Source organism: Syngnathus floridae, chromosome 19 (assembly GCF_059516105.1).
Source record: "Syngnathus floridae isolate MCC-2025c chromosome 19, RoL_Sflo_1.0, whole genome shotgun sequence".
NCBI classification, from domain to species: Eukaryota; Metazoa; Chordata; class Actinopteri; order Syngnathiformes; family Syngnathidae; genus Syngnathus; species Syngnathus floridae.
In genome coordinates, this window is record NC_142431.1 from 8,318,412 (window position 1) to 8,343,427 (window position 25,016).

The following is a 25,016-nucleotide window of genomic DNA, read 5'->3' on the forward strand; positions in this document are numbered from 1 at the left end:
TTTAAAAATTTCACATTTTCACATTTAACATTTCCATAAAATTTCACAAAATTTCGTTTTCCACTTCTAATTTCTATATTTTTCAACTGGTTCAACCCATTCCAACTTTCAACTGTTCATATTTTGCCTACCTATTCCACAAATTCCCACTTACCAAAAATTAAAAATTTTCAATTTTGAAATTCACGCCAAATTCTCTCAAATTTCGTTTTTCACTTCTAATTTCTACATTTTTCAACCGATTCAACCCGTTCCAACTTTCAAATGCTCATCTTATGCCTACCTATTCGACAACTTCCCACTTACCAAAAATTAAAAATTTTCAATAATGAAATTCATGCCAAATTTTCCAGAATTTCGTTTTTCCCTTCTAATTTCTACATTTTTCAACTGATTCAACCCGTTCCAACTTTAAACATAGTACCGTAATTTCCGGACTATAAGCCGCACCGGACTATAAACCGCACCAGCTAAAATTAAGGGATATTTTCGTTTTTTTCTTACATAAGCCGCACCGGACTATAAGCCGCACATGCACATGAGTTTTTTACAAAGAAAGACAGTACACAGAAAACCGTAAAAATCCATAAAAACGCCGCACCGCCATTTAAGCCTCAGGCTTCAAAGTAACCTTCTGAATAAAATGCATTAAAAGTTCACATTCATTACAAATTGTTTTTGGTGAGCAAAATGTCAGAAGAATTGAATTTGAATGCTGATTGATTGGGTTTTAATACAATGCAGATGGTCCAAACAGCACCACTGCTTTGTGTAATCTCCGAGTCACATGGCAGAGTAACAGAAAGGTTTTAGAGCCCTTTGACGCAGGTCACCTAGCGTGCATTCCTACTAAAGCTCATAATAATCACAAGCAACACAGCCAGAATAAGCAGCAGCCATAGTAGTGTTTCAAAATAATATTTTTGTTGTTGTTTTTTTCTTCAAGATGCCGCACAACAGTGGTCCACAGCCTTTTTACGAGTGTATAAAAGTGATCAAATCATCACAAAAATCACAAAAAAAAATCTTATATAAACCGCACCTGACTATAAGCCGCAGGGTTCAAAATTTTGGAAAAAAGTCGCGGCTTATAGTCCGGAAATTACGGTATTCCCCAAATATTTATTCAGCTTCTTCACCTTCTCTTGCAATTTCTCCAGAAATAGCATTTTTTAGTTATTATTATTAATATTAGTATTATCATTATTATCAGTTAGGAGGGTGCAGGTTCGATTCCATCTCCGGCCCTCCCTGTGTGGAGTTTGCATGCTCTCCCCGTGCCTGTGTGGGTTTTCTCCGGGCACTCCGGTTTCCTCCCACATCCCAAAAATATGCTTGGTAGGCCGATTGAGCACTCCAAATTGCCCCTAGGTGTGAGTGCGAGTGCGGATTTGTCTCTGTGTGCCCTCCTGGCAACCGATTCAGGGTGTCCCCCGCCTACTGCTCGATGACTGCTGGGATAGGCTCCAGGATGCTCGTGACCCCCGTGGGGACAAGCGGTATAGAAAATGGATGGATGGATGAATGGATAATTAGTATTATTAGTATGAATAGTAAGAGTAGAAGTAGAAGTAGTAGTCGTAGTCGCAGTATTACTTGTAGTAGTGTTTTATTCATTTGTTAATAGGACAAACAGGGTAACATTTATGCCCTGGCAGTGGCAATAAGCTTTAGTTTGCCTTGCTTACATTTTTTATACTTTAAACTTTATTTCAATGTTGGTGTATAAAAATTGTCAAAAGTTTTAGCCCATCACATTTTTTGGCACTTTCATTTATGCGGCTATACATTAAAATAAAAACTGCTATACACTACTTTCGACTTTTTGGAGGATTTTGTGGCTATTGCGATTAATTGTGAATAATCGCAATGACCCAGCCTATGCCCACGTATTTCAAAATGCGCCTTGCAATGACTAAAACAAGGAAAGTGAAGGAGCACTATTTTGTACAAGCAATGAAGATAAATAATTGTCAGTGTTTTCTATGCTTTTTGTGCAGTTATTTTGCCAGAGCGCAGGGCTTGTTACAGCACCATAACTTTTGTACTTATGTACAGTCACAACACATTTAGATTAGATTAGATTCAAATTTATTGTCAATGTACAGCACAAGTACAGTACAGCAAAAAGAACTTTGACATCCAACCAGAAGTGCAAAAAGTAGTAAAGTGCAGAGTAAAATGAATACTGAGCAGTAGGTCCAGTGCAATCAGGTAAATATGAGGTGAGTTATACTATGCGGGATAATATACAAGAGGGACGAGTGCGCATATGACCGGTTAAGTATTTACAATACGGTGCAGTCGAACAAATATTTGCAGGCGATGCTAGAATGCTAATTATAAATATAGGGTTATAAATATATACTATAGTGTCAGTATAACCAAATATGAACAGATACGTACAAGCGGAGTAAGAGTGATGAATAAATATATACGTAGATGATATGGAATTATATGCAGATATGGACAGTATATGCAGGTAATACAGGTGTTGTTGTGGTGGGGTTATTGTACTGCAGGGTTCAGAATGAGAAGAGTTCAGGGGGATGACAGGGGTGTTGTGCTGCGGAATTTAGGGTGATGACGGCAGAAGCGAAAAAAGCTTTTCCTCAGTCTACTCGTCTTGACCCGAAGAGTCCGGTATCGCTTTCGAGTCTTTGATGATGCTGTGTGCCTTCTTCAGGCACCGTTTTTGGTAAATCGACTCGATGGTAGTAAGTGATGTGCTGATGATGCGTTGGGCCATGTTCACCACCCTCTCAGGGGTCATGGAGACACGGAAAGTGCCCCACCACGATAAGGTGGTGATCCATTGGGGCACACGCACACTCCCGCACACACGCGCCCCCTCCCGCCCCCCCCCACCCACCCCCCCCCCACACACACACACACTCACACACGCCAGAATGCCAGAATGACTGGTGAGGTGTAAACTTTTTTGACGAGGAGGAGAGGTGCTCCTCTTGTTCGCTGCAAAGTGAACGTCCAAAATTGGCGAAAATATTGATTGTTAGAAGTACAAGCAAATGTTTGCAGATGTCTAATTTAGCTGAACAGAACAGAAAAAAAGAACTAATATATCAATCATTCTTGTGTATAGGTCCGATCACCTCATTGGCAAAAGCAACGTACCTTGAAGCTGCTGGAAGATGGTGTCACTATTTGGTGCCAGTCCCGCAAAACTTTAAGTCGAGCCAAAGAGCAACAATCCTGTAAGTGGTTTGCATTTTTAATCAATATTATTCTGTTTTATTGAGATATGCTACCGTAATTGCCGGACTATAAACCGCACCGGATTATAAACCGCACCAGCTAAAATTCAGGGATATTTCAGTTTTTGTCTTACATAAGCCGCACCGGACTATAAACCGCACGTGCACACGAGTTTTTTACAAAGAAATACAGTACATAGAAAGCCTTTTTAACGTTTTAATAACATACTTGAACATGTCTTTCTAAACATTGCTTGTGACGCAGCAGTAGTACCGCAGCAACGCGGAAGTGTGCACGCGAGTTATTAGCAAAGAAAGACTGGACACAGAACGTTTTTTTAAAGCTTTAATAACATACCTTAAGATTTCTTTCCAAACACTGCCTGTGACGCGGCAGTAATACCGCAGTAACGCGGAAGTAACACAGCAAAGTCACTGTGACGCGGCGGTAACACAGCAGCAGCACAGAAGCAACACGGTAGCACAGCACTAACAGGGCTGGTTAAAAAAACATACCAGTAAAAGTAAAAAAAGAGCCGTCTTCATCTTCCTCCTGTGCACTGAAACTATCGAAGTCTTCCTCCTTAGTCCGATTGAATAGCGTTAGACATCCTTCGCCTCACACTTTCTCAGTCTCTCTTTCGTCGTCGGTTTTATGCATTTCTTCGAGTGTGAAGAGGGTCTGTTCATGCTAATCTTATTCATGCACGAAGCGCTAAATTACATTAAACTAGCGAGCGACACGTATAGCTTAAAAGCGGGATCGTATGCATTTCTTTTGTCCCCCATAATGACGGTTTGTGTATAAAAGCTTCCTGTCTTTGTGTGAATGCGGGTGTGTGCGTGATGCGCGAGACGATCACGTCTTCTTCGGCACATTATCTCTTCTTCGTCTGTCTCGCTCTTGCTTCCTGCTAGAGCGCCCCCTGGAGACCGGAGGCCGTAAAAATCCATAAGTACGCTCCAGAGTAGACACAAGATAATGTCATCAACATCGACTGCCTTTGGCTTAAAAGCGGCATCATATGCATTTCTTTTGTCCCCCATGATGACGGTTTGTGTATAAAGGCTTCCTTTCAGTAATGTCCAACTTGACCGCGTTCTGCGGGATGCGCGAAATGTAAACACAAACTAGCGCGTCTTCTTCGGCGCATTATCTCTTATTCGCCTGTCTTGCTCTTGCTTCCTGCTGGAGCGCCCCCTGGAGGCCGGAGGCCGTAAAAATCCATAAGTACGCCGCGCCGCCGTTTAAGGTTCAAAGTACCCTTCTGAATAAAATGCATTAAAAGTTCACATTCATTACAACTTGTTTTTGGTGAGCAAAATGTCAGAAGAATTGAATTTAAATGCTGATTTATTGGGTTTTAATACAATGCAGATGGTCCAAACAGCGCCACTGCTTTGTGTAATCTCTGAGTGATATGGCAGAGTAAGAGAAAGGGTTTAAAGCACAGGTGTCAAACTCAAGGCCCGGGGGCCAGATATGATCCGCCACATCATTCTATGTGGCCCGCGATGACAAATTGTGCATCAAATTCGTGTGTCATTACTAGAATTGCAAATTGTTTTCACTTTAAATAATATCTTGTTTTTAAACATTTGACCAGTTTTTACTCGTCTGATTTGAAAACGAGTTATTTGTCAGTTTGTTTTGTAGCTTTTACTGTATATAATAGTGTTAAGAGTAAAAGTGATCAAGTCATCACAAAAATCACGAAAAAAAAAATCTTATATAAGCCGCACCTGACTATAAGGCGCAGGGTCCAAAATTATGGAAAAAAGTCGCGCCTTATAGTCCGGAAATTACGGTATGTATGTATACTATATTGAAACAAATTGTTGTTCTGTCAGTGTGAGGCAAATTATTAGGAAATACAAGAAGCATAATATATTTAAATAATAGAAATAAAGATACAAATCCAGAACTGATTTAAAATGCACCATAGTAAAGTACGAAACCAAATACATTTTAATCTGTCTGTTGCATTGCTGATCCCCTTGACCCATTTTCAAAGTATACGCAATCTTAAAATAGCAAGTACTTTCTCTAATATATATATATATACATATATATAGAAAACTTTTCCTCACCCCCCGTGGGTGGTCTCTTTTTCCCTTCAAGCTCGGGTCCTCTACCAGAGGCCTGGGAGCTTGAGGGTTCTACGCAGTATCTTTGCTGTTCCTAGTACTGCACTTTTCTGGACTGAGATGTCAGATGTTTTTCCTGGGATCTGTTTCAGCCACTCCTCCAGTTTGGGGGTTACTGCCCCTAGTGCTCCAATGACCACAGGTACCACTGAAGTCTTAACTCTCCAGGTCTTCTCCAGCTCTTCTCTGAGCCCTTGATATTTCTCAAGTTTCTCATGTTCCTTTTTCCTAATGTTACCATCATTTGGGATGGCTATGTCAACCACAACGGCTTTCCTCTGCTCTTTGTCCACCACCACAATGTCCGGTTGGTTCGCCATTACCATTCTGTCTGTCTGGATCTGGAAGTCCCAGAGGATCTTGGCTTGGTCATTCTCTACCACCTTTGGAGGTGTTTCCCACTTGGATCTTGGGACTTCCAGTCCATACTCTGCACAGATGTTCCTGTACACGATTCCAGCTACTTGGTTATGGCGCTCCATGTATGCTTTACCTGCCAGCATCTTACACCCTGCAGTTATGTGCTGGATTGTCTCAGGACCTTCTTTGCACAATCTACACCTGGGGTCTTGTCTGGTGTGGTAGATTTGGGCCTCTATTGCTCTGGTGCTCAAGGCCTGTTCTTGTGCAGCCAGGATCAGTGCCTCTGTGCTGTCCTTGAGACCAGCTCTTTCTAGCCATTGGTAGGATTTCTGGATATCAGCTACTTCAGCTATGTTTCGGTGGTACATCCCATGTAGGGGCTTGTCCTCCCATGATGGTCCCTCCAGCACCTCATCTTCCTTTGATGCCCATTGTCTGAGACATTCACTGAGCACGTGATCCGTTGGGGCCTTATCCCTGATGTACTTATGGATCTTGGATGTTTCATCTTGGATAGTGGCTCTCACGCTCGCTAGTCCTCGGCCTCCTTCTTTACGGCTACTGTACAGTCTCAGGGTGCTGGACTTGGGATGGAACCCTCCATGCATGGTTAGGAGCTTCCGTGTCTTGATATCTGTGGTCTGTATATCCTCCTTTGGCCACCGTATGATTCCTGCAGGGTATTTGATTACTGGTAGGGCGTAGCTGTTAATGGCTAGGGACTTGTTCTTGCCGTTGAGCTGACTTCTTAGGACTTGCCTTACTCGATGGAGGTATTTGGCTGTGGCTGCTTTCCTTGTTTCCTCGTCAAGGTTGCCATTTGCCTGTGGAATTCCAAGGTATTTGTAGCTGTCCTCAATGTCTGCTATTGTTCCTTCTGGGAGTGAGACCCCCTCTGTGTGGATTACCTTTCCTCTTTTAGTCACCATGCGGCCACATTTCTCAAGTACGAATGACATTCCGATGTCAGAGCTGTAGATCCTGGTAGTGTGGATCAGGGAGTCAATGTCCCGCTCGTTCTTAGCGTACAGCTTTATGTCATCCATGTAGAGGAGGTGGCTGATGGTGGCCCCATTCCTGAGTTGGTATCCATAGCCCGTCTTGTTGATTATTTGGCTGAGGGGGTTCAGTCCTATACAGAACAGCATTGGGGACAGAGCGTCTCCTTGGTATATACCATATTTGATGGTCACGTGTGCAAGTGGCTTGCCATTGGCTTCAAGTGTGGTTTTCCACTGTTTCATCGAGTTGGCGATGAAGGTTCTCAGAGTCCCATTGATGTTGTACAAGCATTCAGTGATCCAAGTATGTGGCATTGAGTCATATGCTTTCTTGTAATCAATCCAGGTTGGTACGTCTAGTTCTGCAGTCTTGGGTGACTGTTCTATCCACCAGGAGTTGATGTTTTGCTCCTCTGGTATTTTTACCAATCCCTTTCTGAGCAGTGCTCATGTATTGATCCATGTGCCGGCTGATCTTATCTGATATTATGCCCGACATTAGCTTCCATGTTGTGGAGAGGCAGGTGATTGGCCGGTAGTTGGATGGGACTGTACCCTTTGAAGGATCCTTCTGGATCAGGATCGTACGCCCTTGGGTTAGCCATTCAGGGTGAGTCCCATCCCTTAGCAGCTGGTTCATTTGTGCTGCCAGGCGCTCATGGAGAGTTGTAAGTTTCTTGAGCCAGTAGCTGTGGATCATGTCAGGGCCTGGTGCTGTCCAGTTTTTCATTCCTGAGACTCTTCTCTGGATGTCTGCCACTGTGATGGTTACTGGGTTCTGTTCAGGGAGCTTGCTGTGGTCCTTTCTCAGAGCCACCAGCCACTGTGCATCCTTCTTATGTGATGCCTCCCGCTCCCATATATCCTTCCAGTACTGTTCAGTTTCCAGCCTTGGTGGGTCTGCTCTGCTATTATTCCCCTGCCACTGAGCGTACACTTTCGCTGGTTGTGTTGTGAACAACCTGTTTATTCGTCTGGCTTCATTCTCTCTTGTGTACCTCTTTAGGCGGCTGGCCAAGGCTTGGAGTCTTTGTTTGGCAGTTTCGAGTGCTTCAGGTATGGGCATCTGGCTGTATTTCTTGGGAACTTGCTTTTTCATTGCACCTTACTGGGCCTCTGTCATTTGGCTCACTTCTCTCCGTGCTATCTTGATTTTGGCCTCCAGCCTTCTCTTCCATGGTGGGCACTGTTGTGGTCGCATATGGTCATTCTTCTTGTAGCTAAGCATTTCTAGGATCACTGCTGCTGAGGTGTATATCAGCTCATTGGTTTCAGTGATGGTAGCCGTAGGAATTGTTGTCAATGCTGCATTCACATCTTCTAGGAGACTTTCTGAGGGTACTTCACTTAGCCTCTGCAGTGTGTATCTAGGTTCCCGAGCATTCATTCTCACCGTGATGTTGTTCTTCAGGTCAGTTGCTGCCTCGTTCAGCTTGATTGTGCTTATTGGGGTTTCGTCCCCAACTCTGGACTTTTACATGGATTTAACTCGTCTCTGACCTGGTGCTCTGGTTGGCCTTCGCTATGGCATTTGTGTTGTATCTCATCAATCTCGAGGTGTGATAGCAGGTGCCATTTATGGATATTGGAACATTGAGCTACTAGTTGCTTGGCCGATAGTGTTGACTGTGGGTATTGAAGTTGCCATTGTTCCCGCATTCTCCGCATGTAACCCCTCTCGCTCGGGTTGCTGGAGTAGTAGCATTCCAACAGATCCTTATTCTCGCATCTCGCCCATTTGTGACTTGTTCCAGTAGCTCATTTTTCATCAGGGTGCCCTGGTTCCCCAGCACCTGACGCAGACCTTGTTTGTCCGAGCGACGTCTGAGCCGGCATGTCTTTCGTTTCTTGTACTCTCATTATCTCTGAGGTAGGCGGTATCGTTAAGGGTCTTGCCTAAGGACCCACACTGACTGTTGGTAAGGTAATCGCTCATTGCTCATATTGTGCCCCTGCCGGGAATCGAACCCGGGTCTTCCGTTTGTAAGTCATGTCACTTACTGATTGAGCTAGTCAGCTATATATATGTATATATATATATATATATATATTTAGGAGCGCGCTATCTGCGCCTCACGGCAAAAGCCATTGCCAATCACCTGTTATCCAATTTACTCACTGCGTGCTCGTTGGATTTCTTCAGATTTAGGAAAATGCTAAGACACTGAAGCAGAAATTCAAAGGTTGGTTGAGTTCAATCACAATTCTTGTTCAGAAAGCTCTGTTTTCAGGAAAGTACAATACAGCGCTGGGCCTTTCAAGAGCAGAAAGTCTCCATTCAGAAAAGGCAACATTCAAGGTTCTTTGGTCAGCTTATATTCATTTGCACATGCCAGTGTGGGCCAAGTTTGATGGGTGATGAGTCAGGGGGTGTGGCAAGTTCGCAGGAGATTCTGATTACATGGGAGTGGTGCTGGTTATGGGCGATTCGGTGCGTGAGGGGGCTGTTGTCTTCCATCCCGTCTTTCGGCCTTGGCGATCATCTTTGGCCGAGTCCTTGGCTGGCTCCCTCTGGCACCTGCTGGTTTTTATCTCCACGTGACCTTCCTGTGAACATTCTCCTCCATTCTTGCACATACACTGTCGCACCTCATTCTTTCAATTTTGTCATTTTGTACGAAATTGTGTGAGCTTTTGGCTGTGACATCATCTATTACTGTTCCTTGACTATGCAAAGTTTGTTCTTTTGATATTCCATGTCTTTGTCTTCTTTCCATGTCCGTATCTTTTCTTTGTTAGGCAAAATATTTCCCTCTGTGCAGAGCGTTCAGTAGTAATCGAAAAACTGGCGTCTCGCATTAGGCGACATATGACGTTTAGTCAAAACACAAGATATAATCAAGTACTGAACGGTCAAGACGACTGGCCGTGTCCATGATTTGGAGAAAAAACATCAGGCATGCATTACACAGTTCCTTAAGGGTCATTAAGCTATTTAAGCAATATATCAAAAGTCATTTCTTATTTCAAAGTGCTCAGAAATATATATCAGATCATAAAGTTATAAAAACCTTTCTCATTACCACTTATTAAAAATGCCTAGATAAGTCTTCTTTATTGATTTGGTGTGTAGGTATAATTATATGCTTAAAATGTTTCTTTTATTCATTTAATATGTGAATATACTTGTCTGCTTATGTACTTTATTCAATGAGGTTTGAGCATATCTATTTTTGTAGCTAGGCAGCACTTTTTGTATTTTGACCCCGTTCCTTCACTATATATACACACACACACACACACACACACACACACACACACACACACACACACACACACACACACACACACACACACACACACACACACACACACACACACACAGTCGAGCCTCCGTTATTGACCACAATCCCTTCCAGAAGGCTGTTCGAGAAGTGAAGTGTTCGAAATCCGAATCATGTTTTTGCATTACAAATAATGGGAAAAAAATTCATCCGTTCCAAACAAAAAAGAAAAACCCGCTTTTTTAAGCATTTTTTCATTTAAGCATTTTTTTCCGTTCGCGCAACTGCAGTGCACCACCGAACGCGCAACCGTAGCGCGTCGCCGACCGCGCAACTGCACCGCACTGGTCGCATTATTGTGACAGAGCCGTCGCTGAAATTTAGAAAATATTTTTAAAGTCCTGATTTCTCTCCAAAATTTAAGTGGACGTCAGTGCGCAAGGAGTTTAATTTTGTCTGATCGCGCAACTGCAGCGCACCGCCGAACGCGCAACCGCGCGTCGCCGACCGCGCAACTACACGCGCTGGTCGCATTTTTGTGACAGAGCCGTCGCTGAAATTTAGAAAATATTTTTAATGTCCTGATGTACTTTCCAAAATTTAAGTGGACCTCAGTGCGCAGGGAGCTTAATTTGGTCCGATTGCGCAACCGCAGCGCGCCGGGCGCTAACTGTTACATTGCTTTAAGAGCGTCTTTGTGTTTTTAGGATGGCTTTACTGCTCCCACTTGCTTCCTTTGGAGGCATGATTAGAGTTGATGCAATCCTCAGAGTAACGAGAATGTAATAACGAACGGAGTCAGTTGGCACGCGGGTCCTCTCGGCTTATCTCGCAAGGTTTAACCGAAATTTCGTCCGACATCCGAAGCAAAAAAATCTCGAATTTTTTGTTCGAATACCGATTTGTTCGAGAACCGTGACGTTCGAAAACCGAGGCTCCGCTGTGTGTGTGCGTGCGTGTATATATATATATATATAGGGGGGAGAGAGAGAGAGAGAGAGAGAGAGAGAGAGAGAGAGAGAGAGAGAGAGAGAGAGAGAGAGAGAGAGAGAGAGAGAGAGAGAGAGAGAGAGAGAGAGAGAGAGAGAGAGAGAGAGAGAGAGAGAGAGAGAGACAGACGCGGAGCAGGGAGAGGACTCGAATGCAGAGTTTCCAAAGTCCAAAGATGTGTTTATTTTCTCCAACTAAGGCGCCTCGAACCGAGAGAGAAAAAGGGGAAATCAAAGTGCCTCGAACCGAGGGAAATACTACAACGAAGATAACTATGTAACCAAGTTAACATAGATGATCAAAGTCGTTCAAACAAGGCTTCTACGTGGAACTCGAGGGTTTCGTGATCGCTAGTGTTCTTAGCAAGGCAAGACGCACTGGCACTGGACACGGGGAAAGGCGCAGGTTATATGGACACAGAAGGAGGGGAACACAGGTGAAGACAGTTGGTCATTGGCCCAGGTGCACACACTTGGAATCAGGGAGTAACGTGACCGGACGCACAGGGGAAGGACACACCGACTGGAACGAGAGGAAAATTACACAATAAAACAGGAAGTGACCAGGACAACACATGACAGCATGACAGATATAGATATTTGTGCGTGTCTGTGTGTGTGTGTGTGTGTGTGTGTGTGTGTGTGTGTGTGTGTGTGTGTGTGTGTGTGTGTGTGTGTGTGCGTGCGTGTACATATATGTATAGTATATGTGTAGAGAGAGAGACAGAGAGAGAGATACATAGTACATACACATATATATATATATATATATATATATATATATATATATATATATATATATATATATATATATATATATATATATATATATATATATATACATATATAAACAAAACATAACAATCTATTTTTTTTAAATATCTAAATGAAATCTATTGGCGCAGGCAGCAGATTCTGGCCTTGGTCTTATTACTGCTTGGAGAAGAATCTCGTATCTATCTATCTATCTATCACACGTGTATATATATATATATATATATATATACACGTGTGATAGATAGATAGATAGATAGATAGATAGATAGATAGATAGATAGATAGATAGATAGATAGATAGATAGATAGATAGATAGATAGATAGATAGATAGATAGATAGATAGATAGATAGATAGATAGATAGATAGATATACACGTGTGATAGATAGATAGATAGATAGATAGATAGATAGATAGATAGATAGATAGATAGATAGATAGATAGATAGATAGATAGATAGATAGATAGATGTAAAGTTCAATGCAAATTCTCGTCAGCGATTAAAAATTTCATCCTGATCCTTGAATAGGTTCCCACGTTGACTAATTCTGTGAATTCTTCAAAATTAGTTCTTGACATTGTGTGTCTATTTTAGTTAAGCGTAATTGGTACTCTGCTCTGCACATGAAAACACAGCTCCATTCTCCACAGCTGGCCAAAGGGGAAGGGCGGGGCCTTTATTATAGACTCTCTAAGTTGTATTTAAAATCTTCAACGGGAACTAAACCACCCCCCCAAACAAATTTCAAACATTGAGATTATAGGGCATGCCCGTCACTTTTGGTTTTACAATCTGTAGTTTAGTGCCCTGTACTTACTCAACAGCTGTAATACTATTTTCAACTCACTTTTCTTTGGGAGGTCTTAAATTGCTACATGATTTAGAACATTGATTGTGGACAGTTTACCGCGTACAGTACCCCTCCATATGTATTGGCACCTGTGGTTAAATAAGAACCAACAGTGACATCTATTTAACAAGCACTGAACTGTCCCAGTCCTTGTAATGCTTCATGTCTAATTGTAACTCATTAAGTCCATAAGCAATATATACTAAACATCCTGTTTTGATGACCATGTGACAATAATAGTAACCAATAGTCAGTAACGTCTCCACAGAGCAAGTCTGGCTTGTGTACAAATCTGACGGAAGCAGATAAATTCAAAAAACTGTTTTTGATACTATAGGCAATTTCAAACAACAGCTTCAATGCCTTTGACAACACGTCCGATATTTCTTTCAATCTGGTCTGATCTTATTTGTTCAAACTAATATCAAACATGTAATGGAAATATCACTAGCATATGTCACATTGCCTCAAAATTAAAGTGAAAATTAGAAAAGTCATCAACAGTAAAAATAATAACTTTGTTTTCCTCATTCTTCGTCTCCCTCATTCACTCAGTCTCCATCACAGAGGTGGAGTGCGTATGTGAGGGCTGTCATTCGGGGACATTTCGGCAGATGGTTGGTGCAGTACCGGAAGAATGGTGTTTGACGGTGGTCTTCAAAGGTTACCGAAAGAATCTGGATCTTCTCTGCCAGAACCACGAAGAGGCTTATCATTGGACCCGCGGCATCCGGACACTGCAGGAAAGAATTTGCAACATGACCCAGAAGGAGAAACTTGATCAATATCCTTTGATAAATGTAGAATATTCTGGTTGGGTTTAGTATGCCACATGCAAACAATCAAAATTAAGTCAACTTTCTGTTCATCTGCGCTATAAAATCACAAAGCCCCAAATAGTGAGAAATTATGCAGACACATTTGTGTTTGTCTATTATTTTGATAATTATTATATTCACGCGATTCTTATATCATTTTAAAACTCATCCACGAGATCATTGTGTGTCCAAACCAAGCTCAGTTTTGATTATGTTACAGATCTTGTCTTGTCTCCCTGTGTGGAGTTTGCATGTTCTCCCCGGGCCCGCGTGGGTTTTCTCCGGGCACTCCGGTTTCCTCCCACATCCCAAAAACATGCTTGGTAGGCCGATTGAGCACTCTATATTGTCCCTAGGTGTGAGTGCGAGTGCGTATGGTTGTTTGTCTCTGTGTGCCCTGCGATTGGCTGGCAACCGGTTCAGGGTGTCCCCCGCCTACTGCTCGATGACGGCTGGGATAGGCTCCAGCACGCCCGCGACCCCTGTGGGGACTAAGCGGTACAGAAAATGGATGGATGGATGGATGGATGGATGGATGGATGGATGGATGGATGGATGGATGGATGGATGGATGGATGGATGGATGGATGGATGGATGGATGGATGGATGGATGGATGGATGGATGGATGGATCTTGTCTTGGCATGGTGTGGCCAGTTGGTATACATTACACGCCCGTAAGTGTTTGTTACTTTGAATTCAACACAAGCTTTCCAAATATTATCATCGGCTGTGTAAAAAACTTATTTTACTGGAGTGCGATAACTTCCTTGATAATACATGTCACCTGGATTCATGCTTACCTGAGTCGTGCTGATCAGAATCATGATGATAAGATGAGCTATGATGAAGTGCAGACATTGCTACAAATGATCAATATTGACTTGAGTGACCAATATGCCTGTGAACTTTTCCAGGTATGTGACCTGCCTGTCATTACTATTTAACTTGACATCTGTTTTATTTTTAAAACAAAATCTTTAACAGTTGCGTCTGCATCAAATAATTGTTTGACAGAAGTGTGATCACTCAGCCGATGGCCGATTGGACCATGGGGAAATTGAAGTTTTCTGCAGAGAGTTATTGCGGAGACCTGAGCTGGATGCCATCTTTATGCTCTACTCCTCTAATGGATGTGTCCTCTCAACTGCTGATCTGAGGGATTTCCTCAACGACCAAGGAGAGGATTCTTCATTCACACATGCCCAAAGCCTCATAATCACCTATGAACTTAATGAATGGGGTATGCTTACCATAAAATTTCAGTCATACGATATGCGTTCATCAACATTTCAAGTTTGGCCATTACCCCACAGTTACGTTGGCCAACAACAACAACAAAAAATCAGAGATGGCTTCTTGTGTTCCCAAATGATATTTGAAGCTGATTTAAAAACGTCTTTACTTTTCTCTTGCATATCAAGGTTTTGAGATACAGTAATTCCTTGTTTTTTCGCTGGGGTTACGTTCGGCAAAGAACCTGCGATAGGTGAAATTCGTGAAGTAGAAACCTTTATTTTTTTCATATCATTTGTTTAACAAAGAGAGGTAAATGCTTTCTCACAAATAACTACAGTAAAGTAACAATCTTAATTATCAATATGAAGTATGTCCTGTATAGTAGGCTAAATTTTGACTTGCGTATTTCATTGCGCCTCTTACTGTGCTGCTGCGGCCTGATTCCACTCTAGAGTGTGTTGGATTTGGTCCGCAATTTGGGAAGGGTGCTAGCCGCGATTCATGGCAAGAGCCTATAGCCAATCACCTTTTATCCAATTCATTCACTGCATGCTCGTTTTTGTTCTTCAGTTTTAGGAAAAATAATAAAACAGGAAACAAAAATTAGACTTAAACGGGTTGGTTGAGTTCAATCACAATTCTTTTTAAGAAAGCTGTTTTCAGGAAAAATACCATACAATGCTGGGCTTTTCTTCCAACAATGCTCAAGAGCAGAAAGTCCCCGTTCAGAAGAAGCGACAACAAAAGTTCTTGGTCAGTTTATATTCAGTTGCACATGCCGGTGGGGGCCGAGTTTGATGGGTGATGATTCCATGGGGGTGGGCAAGTTCGATGAGAGTTGATTCCATTTAAGTGAGGGGGGTGAGGGGCGATTTGGTGTGTGTGGGGGTTGACTTGGTGGGAGCTGTTGTTTTTCCAGCAAGCTGTCTTTCGGACTTGGCGATCACCCTTTGGCTGGGTTCTTGGCTGTTCTTCTCCTGCAGCTCTCCCTGTGGCACCTCTGCTGGTTTTATCTCCAAGTCTACTTCCTGTAAACATTTTTCTTCCATTCTTATACAACCGACCTTCTGTATACATCCACTCCACCCTCTGTCGCACATCATTCATTCATCATCCTGCCAATTTGAAAAAAAAACATGTCCGTTTCAACTTTGAGACGTAAAATTGACAATGAAAACTGTCTGTTTTTTGGGCGCCAATTTGTACGTATACCCCAGCTACGTTACGGGTTTGAAATTTTGGCCCAACTCAATTTGTAATTGAATAGCCCTCCAGTATACAGGAGTGAATACAAATCTGACATTGTGGAGACTTTAGTTGTTAGAGTGGTGCTCATTCTATTTGCAAGAACTACACGGGAGACAGTATGCACTTTTATTACTTGCAAGTGGAGAAAACTTTTGTCACTGTATATACAGCGATGTTCGACCGAAGTCTGACTTACGCCCCTTGCAAGAGCATATTTATTGAGAAAACAGGGTGGGGTTGAGAGTGGACATGTTTGGTGGTCACCTCAGCAACTGGTTAATCAGTGCAGGGGGTCCCAGCTCTTTGTTTTACAAAGTTGTGGAAACAGAAACTATTAAAGCATTTTAGATAACTAACTAACCAAGAATGTTTCCACACCATTTGGAAAGTTTCAACAACTGAATGTGGAAACTTTCCAGAGTCAAGGAAAGATGAAAGGTAAACAAAGTTAATAATTTGTCAACCCTAACATTAGTCATAAGCATTTTATATGGAATGCAAGGAAGATTCACCAAACGCAGAACACTGTCAGAAGAGACTGGCTCGCAAGAAATATTCCAATCGCTACTATCAAAACGTTCCTTTTAGTTGAGCCCAACGATGTATTATTGCCACCACTTCATATAAAATTGGACTTAAACATCAAGAGAAGAGTAATTCCAATGGGTTTGACTTTCTTTGCAACAGGTTTCCCAAAATAAGCAAAGCAAAAACCAGAAGGCATCTTTGTTGGCCCATACATTTGAGAAGTTCTGAATGATCCAGATTTTGAGAAAGTGCTAACTGTACTCAAACTGCATGCTTGGAAAGCATTTAAGTCACTGTGTGGAGTTTTGGTACGAGAATGACACCTTTACATAAAGAGGGAGTTGAAAAACTTGTCTGAAACTTAAAAAGAGATGTTGCTTTTCTCTAAAAATGCATTTTCTATACTCACCTACATTTTCCCTGCAAACCTCGGTGCAATCAGCGATGAGCAAGATTTCAATTTCTCCAGGCTGTACAAGCAATGGGCAGTGCACTATCAAGGGGTTTGAAATGAACGAATGATGGGCGATGACAACTATTGCTGAATGCTGTATTGTGTTGATTCAAGACATTAGAAACAAAAATCACATTCAAAGCATGTTTATATTTTCATATTAATTTCCTTATCAACAAAGCAACCACACATGCAATTTTGTGCATGGTTTGGGAAACTGATCTGTTTAAGGGCTGTGCTAAAAGGGTTTGTTTAGAACAGCCGAGTTGCATATTCAAGATGTACAAATGCCTCCCTTAAGGTAAAAGCATTGTAAGCATATGCTAACTCGTCTATCTCCACTTTTTTACATTTGATACTCAAAGCGCTTCACTCCGCTTCATTCATCTACTAATGACATACGTACCATCAGCAACAACTGTGGGTTAAGTGTCTTGAGCAAGGATACTTTGACATGGTCACAATGGCTGGGGCTCAAACCCCCAACCTCCGGGTGGGTAGACAACCACTCGACCAATGACACACGCTGCCCTGCATGATGCTCATTGTGTTTTGTATATTTTGAATATTTGTTTACTTTTTGGTTAAAATTTGAGTGGATTTCTTGTTTTAAAACATTGCATTGGATCCAGTGCGTGATATATATTTAACGAGAAATCAGAGGATATTTAAAAAAAAAAAAAAAGATCAAACAAAAGTTTTGGTTTCTTCATAAATATTACTAAATACGTAATGTTAAGTATTTAAAGTGCAAGTATTTGTGCAAGGGCAAATGCTGATTCTAAATCAGTGCAAAAAATTCTAAAAAAGTTTCATTTTATTTTTGAAAGCTTGAGTTAAAAATTCTTGAAGAGTGTTCGTAAACAATGTTTAAATCTAGTATTTTGCTCAACAACTTACGACGGCCAGAGTCAACGTCAGTAGCACCCTATCTCCACTATATAGAGCAGGGGTGGGCAATTAATTTTTACAAGGGGCCACATGAAAAACCTGAGTTGTGTCAGAGGGCCACACCTACGATAACTTAACCTGCTCAATTTTCTTCCATTGTAAAATGCACTAAATTATTTATTTTAAATACTGGTAATTAGAAGAATACAATTATTCTGTTTATATTTATATTAAGCTCCGTGAAATTGTGGTGTATAGGTCAAATAAAAAAACAATCATTAATCAGTACAATTTATTCTTAACTTCTTTAACTTTTCCTCAAATGACAAAGCCGCTGCATCTCTGGGTGTGAAGTTTGATAAAACGTCCTTGTTGGGCTTGCAGTTTTGCTAGCAATGCATCAGCCTCTGTTGTGCGCTGTTTATCAGACAGATGTCTTTTTTCTCATGCTTGGTCGTGTAGTGACGACTCAAACTATATTCTTTAAACACAGCGACCTGTGTACCACAAATCAGGCACACGGCTTTACCTTTCATTTCTGTAAATAAATACTTGGCAGTCCATGTCTTGAAAACACGGCACTCCTTGTCAACTTTTCTTTTCTGAGGGCAGCATTTCTTCGCACTGTTCACCTTCACGCACAGCTCACATACTCGTACGCTACACGGAAGTGTGATGCCTTTCAAAATAAAAGCAAAACAGTTGTATTGCACGCACGACACTGATTTCTTTTTTTTAATTAAGTTGTAATCGAATACAATTGACGATTGGCCTCATGCGGGCCGGACAGGGACGCACAAAGGGCCGGATGTGGCCCACGGGCCGTATTTTGCCCAGGTCTGATATAGAGTGTTCTGCTTCTCCCTCCTGAGACACCAGATGGTGGACCAGAATTTTATCTGATGTTCCTTTGAAGTCGTTTTCGATGGTCTCATGGAACTCCTCCTAAGATCAAGTTTTTGTTTTAGCAACCTCCAAAGCTGCAGCCCACTTGGCCATCTGGTACCCGTCAGCTGTCCCACAGGCCAAAATGGCCAGATAAGACTCTTCATCTTAACTGCACCCCTTACACTAGTGGGTGTTGCCACCACAACAGGCACAGAGCACCTTATGACCGCAATTATGATTGGCCACCTTAACAATATAGGCATGGAACATTGTTCACTCAGACTCAATGTCTCTTAACTCCCCTGGGACGTGGGCAAAGTTCTCCCAGAAGTGGAAGTTGAAACTCTTGCAGGGGATTCTGACAGACGTTCCCAGCAGACCCTCACAGTACGTTTGGGTCTGCCATGTCGAATCGGCATCTTCCCCCACCATTGGAGCCAACTCACAACCAGGTGGTGATCAGCTGACAGCATCGCCCCTTTCTTTACCCAAGTGGCCAAAACGTGCAGCCGCTAATCCGACAACACAACTACAAGGTCAAAGTCACTGCGGACGAGGGTGTTCTGGTGCCAAGTCCACATGTGGACACAGGAATGAGAATTTTGCGCGGATTTCCGTGTTCACAGAAGCCCCTTATGATGATTGATATAAATGGACTTAGTTTTCCCTCGCCCAGACGTGGGTCACCGGGGCCTCCCTCTGGAGCCAGGCCTGGAGGTGGGGCTCGAAGGCGAGCGTCTGGTGGCCGGGCCTTCGCCCATGGGGCCCGGCCGGGCATAGCCCGAAATGGAAACGTGGGTCCCCCTTCCCATGGGCTCACCACCTGTGGGAGGGGCCGAAGGGGTCGGGTGCAATGTGAGCTGGGCGGTCTGATCCCCGGCTGCAGAAGCTGGCTCTTGGGACATGGAATGTCACCTCTCTGGCTGGAAAGGAGCCCGAGCTGGTGTGCGAGGCAGAAAAATTCCGACTAGATATAGTCGGACTAGCCTCCACGCACAGTTTGGGTTCCGGTACAAGCCCTCTCGAGAGGGGCTGGACTCTCTTCCACTCTGGAGTTGCCCACAGTGAGAGGCGTCGAGCAGGTGTGGGTATACTTATTGCCCCCCGGCTGGGCGCCTGCACATTGGGGTTCACCCCGGTGAACGAGAGGTAGCCTCCCTCCGCCTTCGGGTGGGGGGATGGGTCCTGACTGTTGTTTGTGTCTATGCACCAAACGGCAGCTCAGAGTACCCACCCTTCTTGGGGTCCCTGGAGGAAGTGCTGGAGAGCGCTCCTTCTGGGTACTCCATCGTTCTACTGGGTGACTTCAATGCTCACGTGGGCAATGACAGTGAGACCTGGAATGGCGTGATTGGGAGGAACGGCCCCCCCGATCTGAACTCGAGCGGTGTTCTATTGTTGGACTTCTGTGCTCGACACGGATTTTCAATAATGAACACCATGTTCAAGCATAAGGTTGTCCATGTGTGCACTTGGCACCAGGACACCCTAGGCCGCAGTTCGATGATCGACTTTGTAGTCGTGTCATCGGATTTGCGGCCGCATGTTTTGGACACTCGGGTGAAGAGAGGGGCGGAGCTGTCAACTGATCACCACCTGGTGGTGGGTTGGCTCCGATGGTGGGGGAAGATGCCGGTCCGACCTGGCAGACCCAAACGCTCTGTGAGGGCCTGCTGGGAACGTCTGGCAGAATCTCCTGTCAGGAAGAGCTTCAACTCCCACCTCCGGCAGAGCTTTTCCCACGTCCCGGGGGAGGCGGGGGACATTGAGTCTGAGTGGAACATGTTCCGCGCCTCCATTGTTGAGGCGGCCGACCGGAGCTGTGGCCGTAAGGTCGTTGGTGCCTGTCGTGGCGGCAGTCCCCGAACCCGCTGGTGTACACCGGCGGTAAGGGATGCCGTCAAGCTGAAGAAGGAGTCCTATCGGGCCGTTTTTGCCTGCGGGACTCCGGAGGCAGCTGACAGGTACCGGATGGCCAAGCGGAACGCGGCTTCGGCGGTTGCTGAGGCAAAAACCCGGGCATGGGAGGAGTTTGGTGACACCATGGAGAATGACTTTCGGACGCCTTCGAGGAAATTCTGGTCCACCATCCGGCGTCTCAGGAGGGGGAAGCAGTGTAACGTCAACACTGTTTACAGTGGGGATGGCGTGCTGCTGACCTTGACTCGGGACGTCGTGAGTCGGTGGGGAGAATACTTCGAAGACCTCCTCAATTCCACCTACACGCCTTCCATTGAGGAAGCAGGGCCTGGAGACTCTGAGGCGGATTCTCCAATCTCTGGGGTCGAAGTCACTGAGGTAGTTAAAAAAATCCTCGGTGGCAAGGCCCCGGGGGTGGATGAGATCCGCCCGGAGTTCTTAAAGGCTCTGGATGTTGTGGGGCTGTCATGGCTGACAGGCCTCTACAACGTTGCGTGGACATCGGGGACAGTGCCTCTGGATTGGCAGACTGGGGTGGTGGTTCCCCTCTTTAAGAAGGGGGACCGGAGGGTTTGTTCCAATTACAGGGGAATCACACTCCTCAGCCTCCCTGGTAAGGTCTATTCAGGGGTGCTGGAGAGGATGGTCCATCGGGAGGTAGAACCTCGGATTCAGGAGGAGCAGTGTGGCTTTTGTCCTGGCCGTGGAACAGTGGACTAGCTCTACACCCTCAGTAGGATCCTTGAGGGGGCATGGGAGTTCGCCCAACCAGTCCACACGTGTTTTGCGGACTTGGAGAAGGCCTTCAACTGTGTCCTTCGGGAAGTTTTGTGGAGGGTGCTTCGGGAGTTTGGGGTGCTGAGCCAACTGATAAGGGCGGTTTGATCCCTGTATCACCATTGCCAGTGTTTGGTCCGCATTTCCGGCAGTAAGTCGGATTCGTTCCCAGTGAGGGTTGGACTCCGCCAAGGCTACCCTTTGTCACCGATTCTGTTCATAATTTTAATGGACAGAATTTCTCGTTGAGGGGGTCCGGTTTGGGGACCTCAGCATCACGTCTCTGCTTTTTGCAGATGACGTGGTGCTGTTGGCTTCTTCAGGCCGTGATCTCCAGCTCTCGCTGGAACGGTTCGCAGCCGAGTGTGAAGCGGTCGGGATGAGGGTCAGCACTTCCAAATCCGAGTCCATGGTCCTCAATCGGAAAAGGGTGGAATGCCCTCTCCGGATCGGGGATGAGAACCTGCCCCAAGTGGAGGAGTTCAAGTATCTTGGAGTCTTGTTCACGAGTGAGGGGAGGATGGAGCACGCGATCGACAGGCGGATCGGTGCAGCGTCGGCAGTAATGCGGACCCTGTACCGGTTCGTTGTGGTGAAGAGAGAGCTGAGCCAAAAGGCAAAGCTCTCAATTTACCGGTCGATTTACGCTCCTACCCTCACCTATGGTCACAAGCTATGGGTCGTGACCGAAAGAACGAGATCCCGGATACAAGCGGCCGAAATAAGTTTTCTCCGCAGGATGTCCGGGCTCTCCCTTAGAGATAGGGTGAGAAGCTCGGTCATCCGGGAGAGACTCGGAGTAGAGTCTCTACTCCTCCACATTGAGAGGAGCCAGATGAGGTGGCTCAGGCATCATATCAAGATGCCTCCTGGACGCCTCCCTGGGGAGGTGTTCCGGGCATGTCCCACCGGTAGGAGACCCCGGGGATGACCCAGGACGCGCTGGAGAGACTATGTCTCTCAGCTGGCCTGGGAACGCCTTGGGATCCCCCGGGATGAGCTGGATGAAGTGGCTGGGGAGAGGGAGGTCTGGGAGTCCCTCCTAAAGCTGCTCCCCCCGCGACCCGACCCCGGATAAGCGGAAGAAGATAGATGGATGGATGGAAGTATCACTTTTGTGAACCGTGTAAATCCATTGTGAAGTTGGATTTTATATATGTGGGGGGGGTAGGGAAGCGGGCAACGTTAGCCTCAGCGACTCACGAGCATTTGCCCACCCGCCGCAACAGTATCTTTTGGCACAACTCAAGGCCAAATTATGTTTTATTATGTTATATTTATGTTTTCTAAATATTGCGAGATGTCATTATGATCTGTGCCTTTGCATAAAATAATACCATTAATAACAACACATAATAACAATTGATAGGTCATTTGAGTTTTTTGAGATGTGTGCATCAGCCCGTCTTAATATCGAGTACCCAAGAAGTAGCTCACAGTTTCGAAAGAATTGGTGATCCCTGCAAAAAAAAAACAAAAAAAAAATTGCAAACTACTACTGTATTTTCACGACCAAAGGGCGCACCGTACTAAAACGCGCAGTCTCAGTCATGTGTGCCATTACTGTATTTAACACACACATAGGGCGCAGCGCATCATCGGGCACATGCGTGCCATGATTTACGGTAAACAAAAAAATCTGTCACGGGAGCAAGAAAGTGAGTTCGGTTGTACTTTATTGTACTGTTTAATCATGCACTCTACAGTATTGTTGATCGATATTCATACGCAAATCCGTCCAAGTCCTCATCTTCTGAATCCAAATTAAACAGTTGGGTAAGTTCGCCATCTGACATGCTAATTTCACTCGTCATTGTCTCGTTGTTGTCACATTGCTCTTCGGCAATGATCCCGGCTTTCCAGGAAGCTTGAATTGTGCCTTGGAAGTATATCTCTGTCTATGCGGACGTACGTATTCCTCTACGTGTCACGTCCAGTCCTCTGATTGTGCCTCGTAAGCAAACGTAAACGTAAGCAAACGGCTGCCTGTATATCACGTCTCTGTATAGCAGAAGCCATTGGCAGTGGAGGTACGTACTTCTGTACGTGTTACATCCAGTCATCTGATTGGTTTACCGCCCTGATCGACGTAAAACGTAATGTCCTCTGATTGATTCATCGGGTGCCTGCATATTATGTTTCTGTGTGGCAGAAGCCACACAAAACAATGACGGCGATGGTACATACCCCTTTACGTGACACGTCTAGTCTTGTGATTGTTTTTTTTTTATCCTGATCTACGTGGCGGAAACCACACTAAACAATGGCGGCGAAGGTACGCACTCCTCTACGTGTTACGTCTAGTCCTTTGATCGTTTTTTATGTCCCGATCTACGTCTACTCCTGTATATTAGGGAAGCCACACAAAACAACTTTACAGATTTTTTAATTTTGGTCCACAAGAAAGCGCACCGTCTCAAAAGGCGCACCTTCATTTTTTGAGAACAGTAAAGGCGTTTATGTGCGCCCAATTGGTTGTGAAATTACAGTATTCCTCTCCTGCACATACAAATATGGTTCCAGGTGAACTACAAAAATAACGAGCATTTAAAATGGAATGAATGGAATTATATTAACACAAGCTATCTTTGTGAATTAATTGTGTGTCATGTTTGTCTTTTGCTCAATACAGCTCAGAAGAATCATTTGATGACACCCAATGGTTTTACCATGTACATGCTGTCCAAGGAGAATTCTGTGTTTGACCCGGAACATGTTCGGGTTTATCAAGACATGAAACAACCACTTGCACACTACTTCATTTCCTCTTCCCACAATACATACTTGACTAAGGATCAGCTGACTGGAGAGAGCGGAATCGAGGCATATATCCGGTAAGATGTGTTTCTTAAAGCTTACATATATATTTTTTTTTTCATGGCACTGTTAAAAAACTTTTTTGGGGGGATATTATCACACTTTAAATGTTTCAGATCATCAAGCCAATTTGAAAATTTCATAAAGACAACCCAAGTCAACACAAAATGTGATGTAAAAAAGAAGAGAGTAGGCACTTTACAAGATTTTGTCAGTCCATCCTCCACCTTTGTCCGCGACCTGGGCATCCTTCTATCCTCATACGTCTTTCTCAGTGTCCGTTCTCGTTATTTTAAAAGGGCTTCCTTCACCGGTCCATCCCTCAATCCATAGTTAATTCGATTAAAAATAAAAATAAGGTTCATCGGGAGGTGGAATATCGGAATTAGGTTGAGCAACATGGTTTTGGTCCTGGTCGTGGAACAGTGAACCAGCGCTACACTATCTGCAGGGTCCTTAAGGGTGCATGCAAGTTGGTCTAACCAGTCTACATGTGTTGTGTGGACTTGGAGGTGTTCGACCATATTCCCCAGAGAGTTCTGTGGGGGGTGCTTCGGGAGTATGGCACACCAAACACCTTAATAAGGTGGGTTCGCTCCCTATAGAACCATTGTAAGAGTTTGGTCTGCATTTCTGATGGGAAGTCAGATTTGTTCCAATTGAGGGTTGGACTCCGCCAAGGTTTTCCTTTGTCACTGATTCTATTTATAACCTTTATGGACAAATTTCCTAGCCGCCGCCAAGGCATTAAGTGGATTCACACTGCATTCAGTCCTGGTGTCACCAGAGATACAGTCAGCCCTGAACAGATTGGTCTTACATCTGTTCAATTAACCTTTGTGGGGCCTTGATAACTCTCCCAGTCC

The 25,016-nt window shown here is 44.2% G+C and overlaps 1 protein-coding gene and 1 long non-coding RNA gene across 7 annotated transcripts in view; one reads left to right on the forward strand and one right to left on the reverse strand.

The window, feature by feature from the left end:
- The window catches only part of LOC148382060 (1-phosphatidylinositol 4,5-bisphosphate phosphodiesterase delta-3-A-like), an 83,799-nt gene that overhangs the window by 10,876 nt on the left and 47,907 nt on the right, over positions 1-25,016 (forward strand). For 2 of the 6 annotated variants that reach the window (XM_088361478.1, XM_088361477.1), the window contains 5 exons: positions 3,104-3,215; positions 13,126-13,354; positions 14,176-14,305; positions 14,406-14,631; positions 23,966-24,167. In XM_088361478.1, the coding sequence (XP_088217604.1) occupies positions 3,104-3,215; positions 13,126-13,354; positions 14,176-14,305; positions 14,406-14,631; positions 23,966-24,167 (899 nt within the window). Of the gene's footprint in view, positions 1-3,103; positions 3,216-4,347; positions 4,447-11,015; positions 11,543-13,125; positions 13,355-14,175; positions 14,306-14,405; positions 14,632-23,965; positions 24,168-25,016 lie in introns of those variants that run through there. The other 4 variants (XM_088361482.1, XM_088361481.1, XM_088361479.1 and 1 more) reach the window with 4 other exon arrangements.
- LOC148382061 (uncharacterized) lies at positions 2,905-4,354 on the reverse strand. The gene is made up of 3 exons (XR_015854302.1): positions 3,732-4,354; positions 3,136-3,213; positions 2,905-2,973 (listed from the first exon to the last, which is right to left on the reverse strand). It is a non-coding gene; the product is annotated as an uncharacterized LOC148382061 (long non-coding RNA).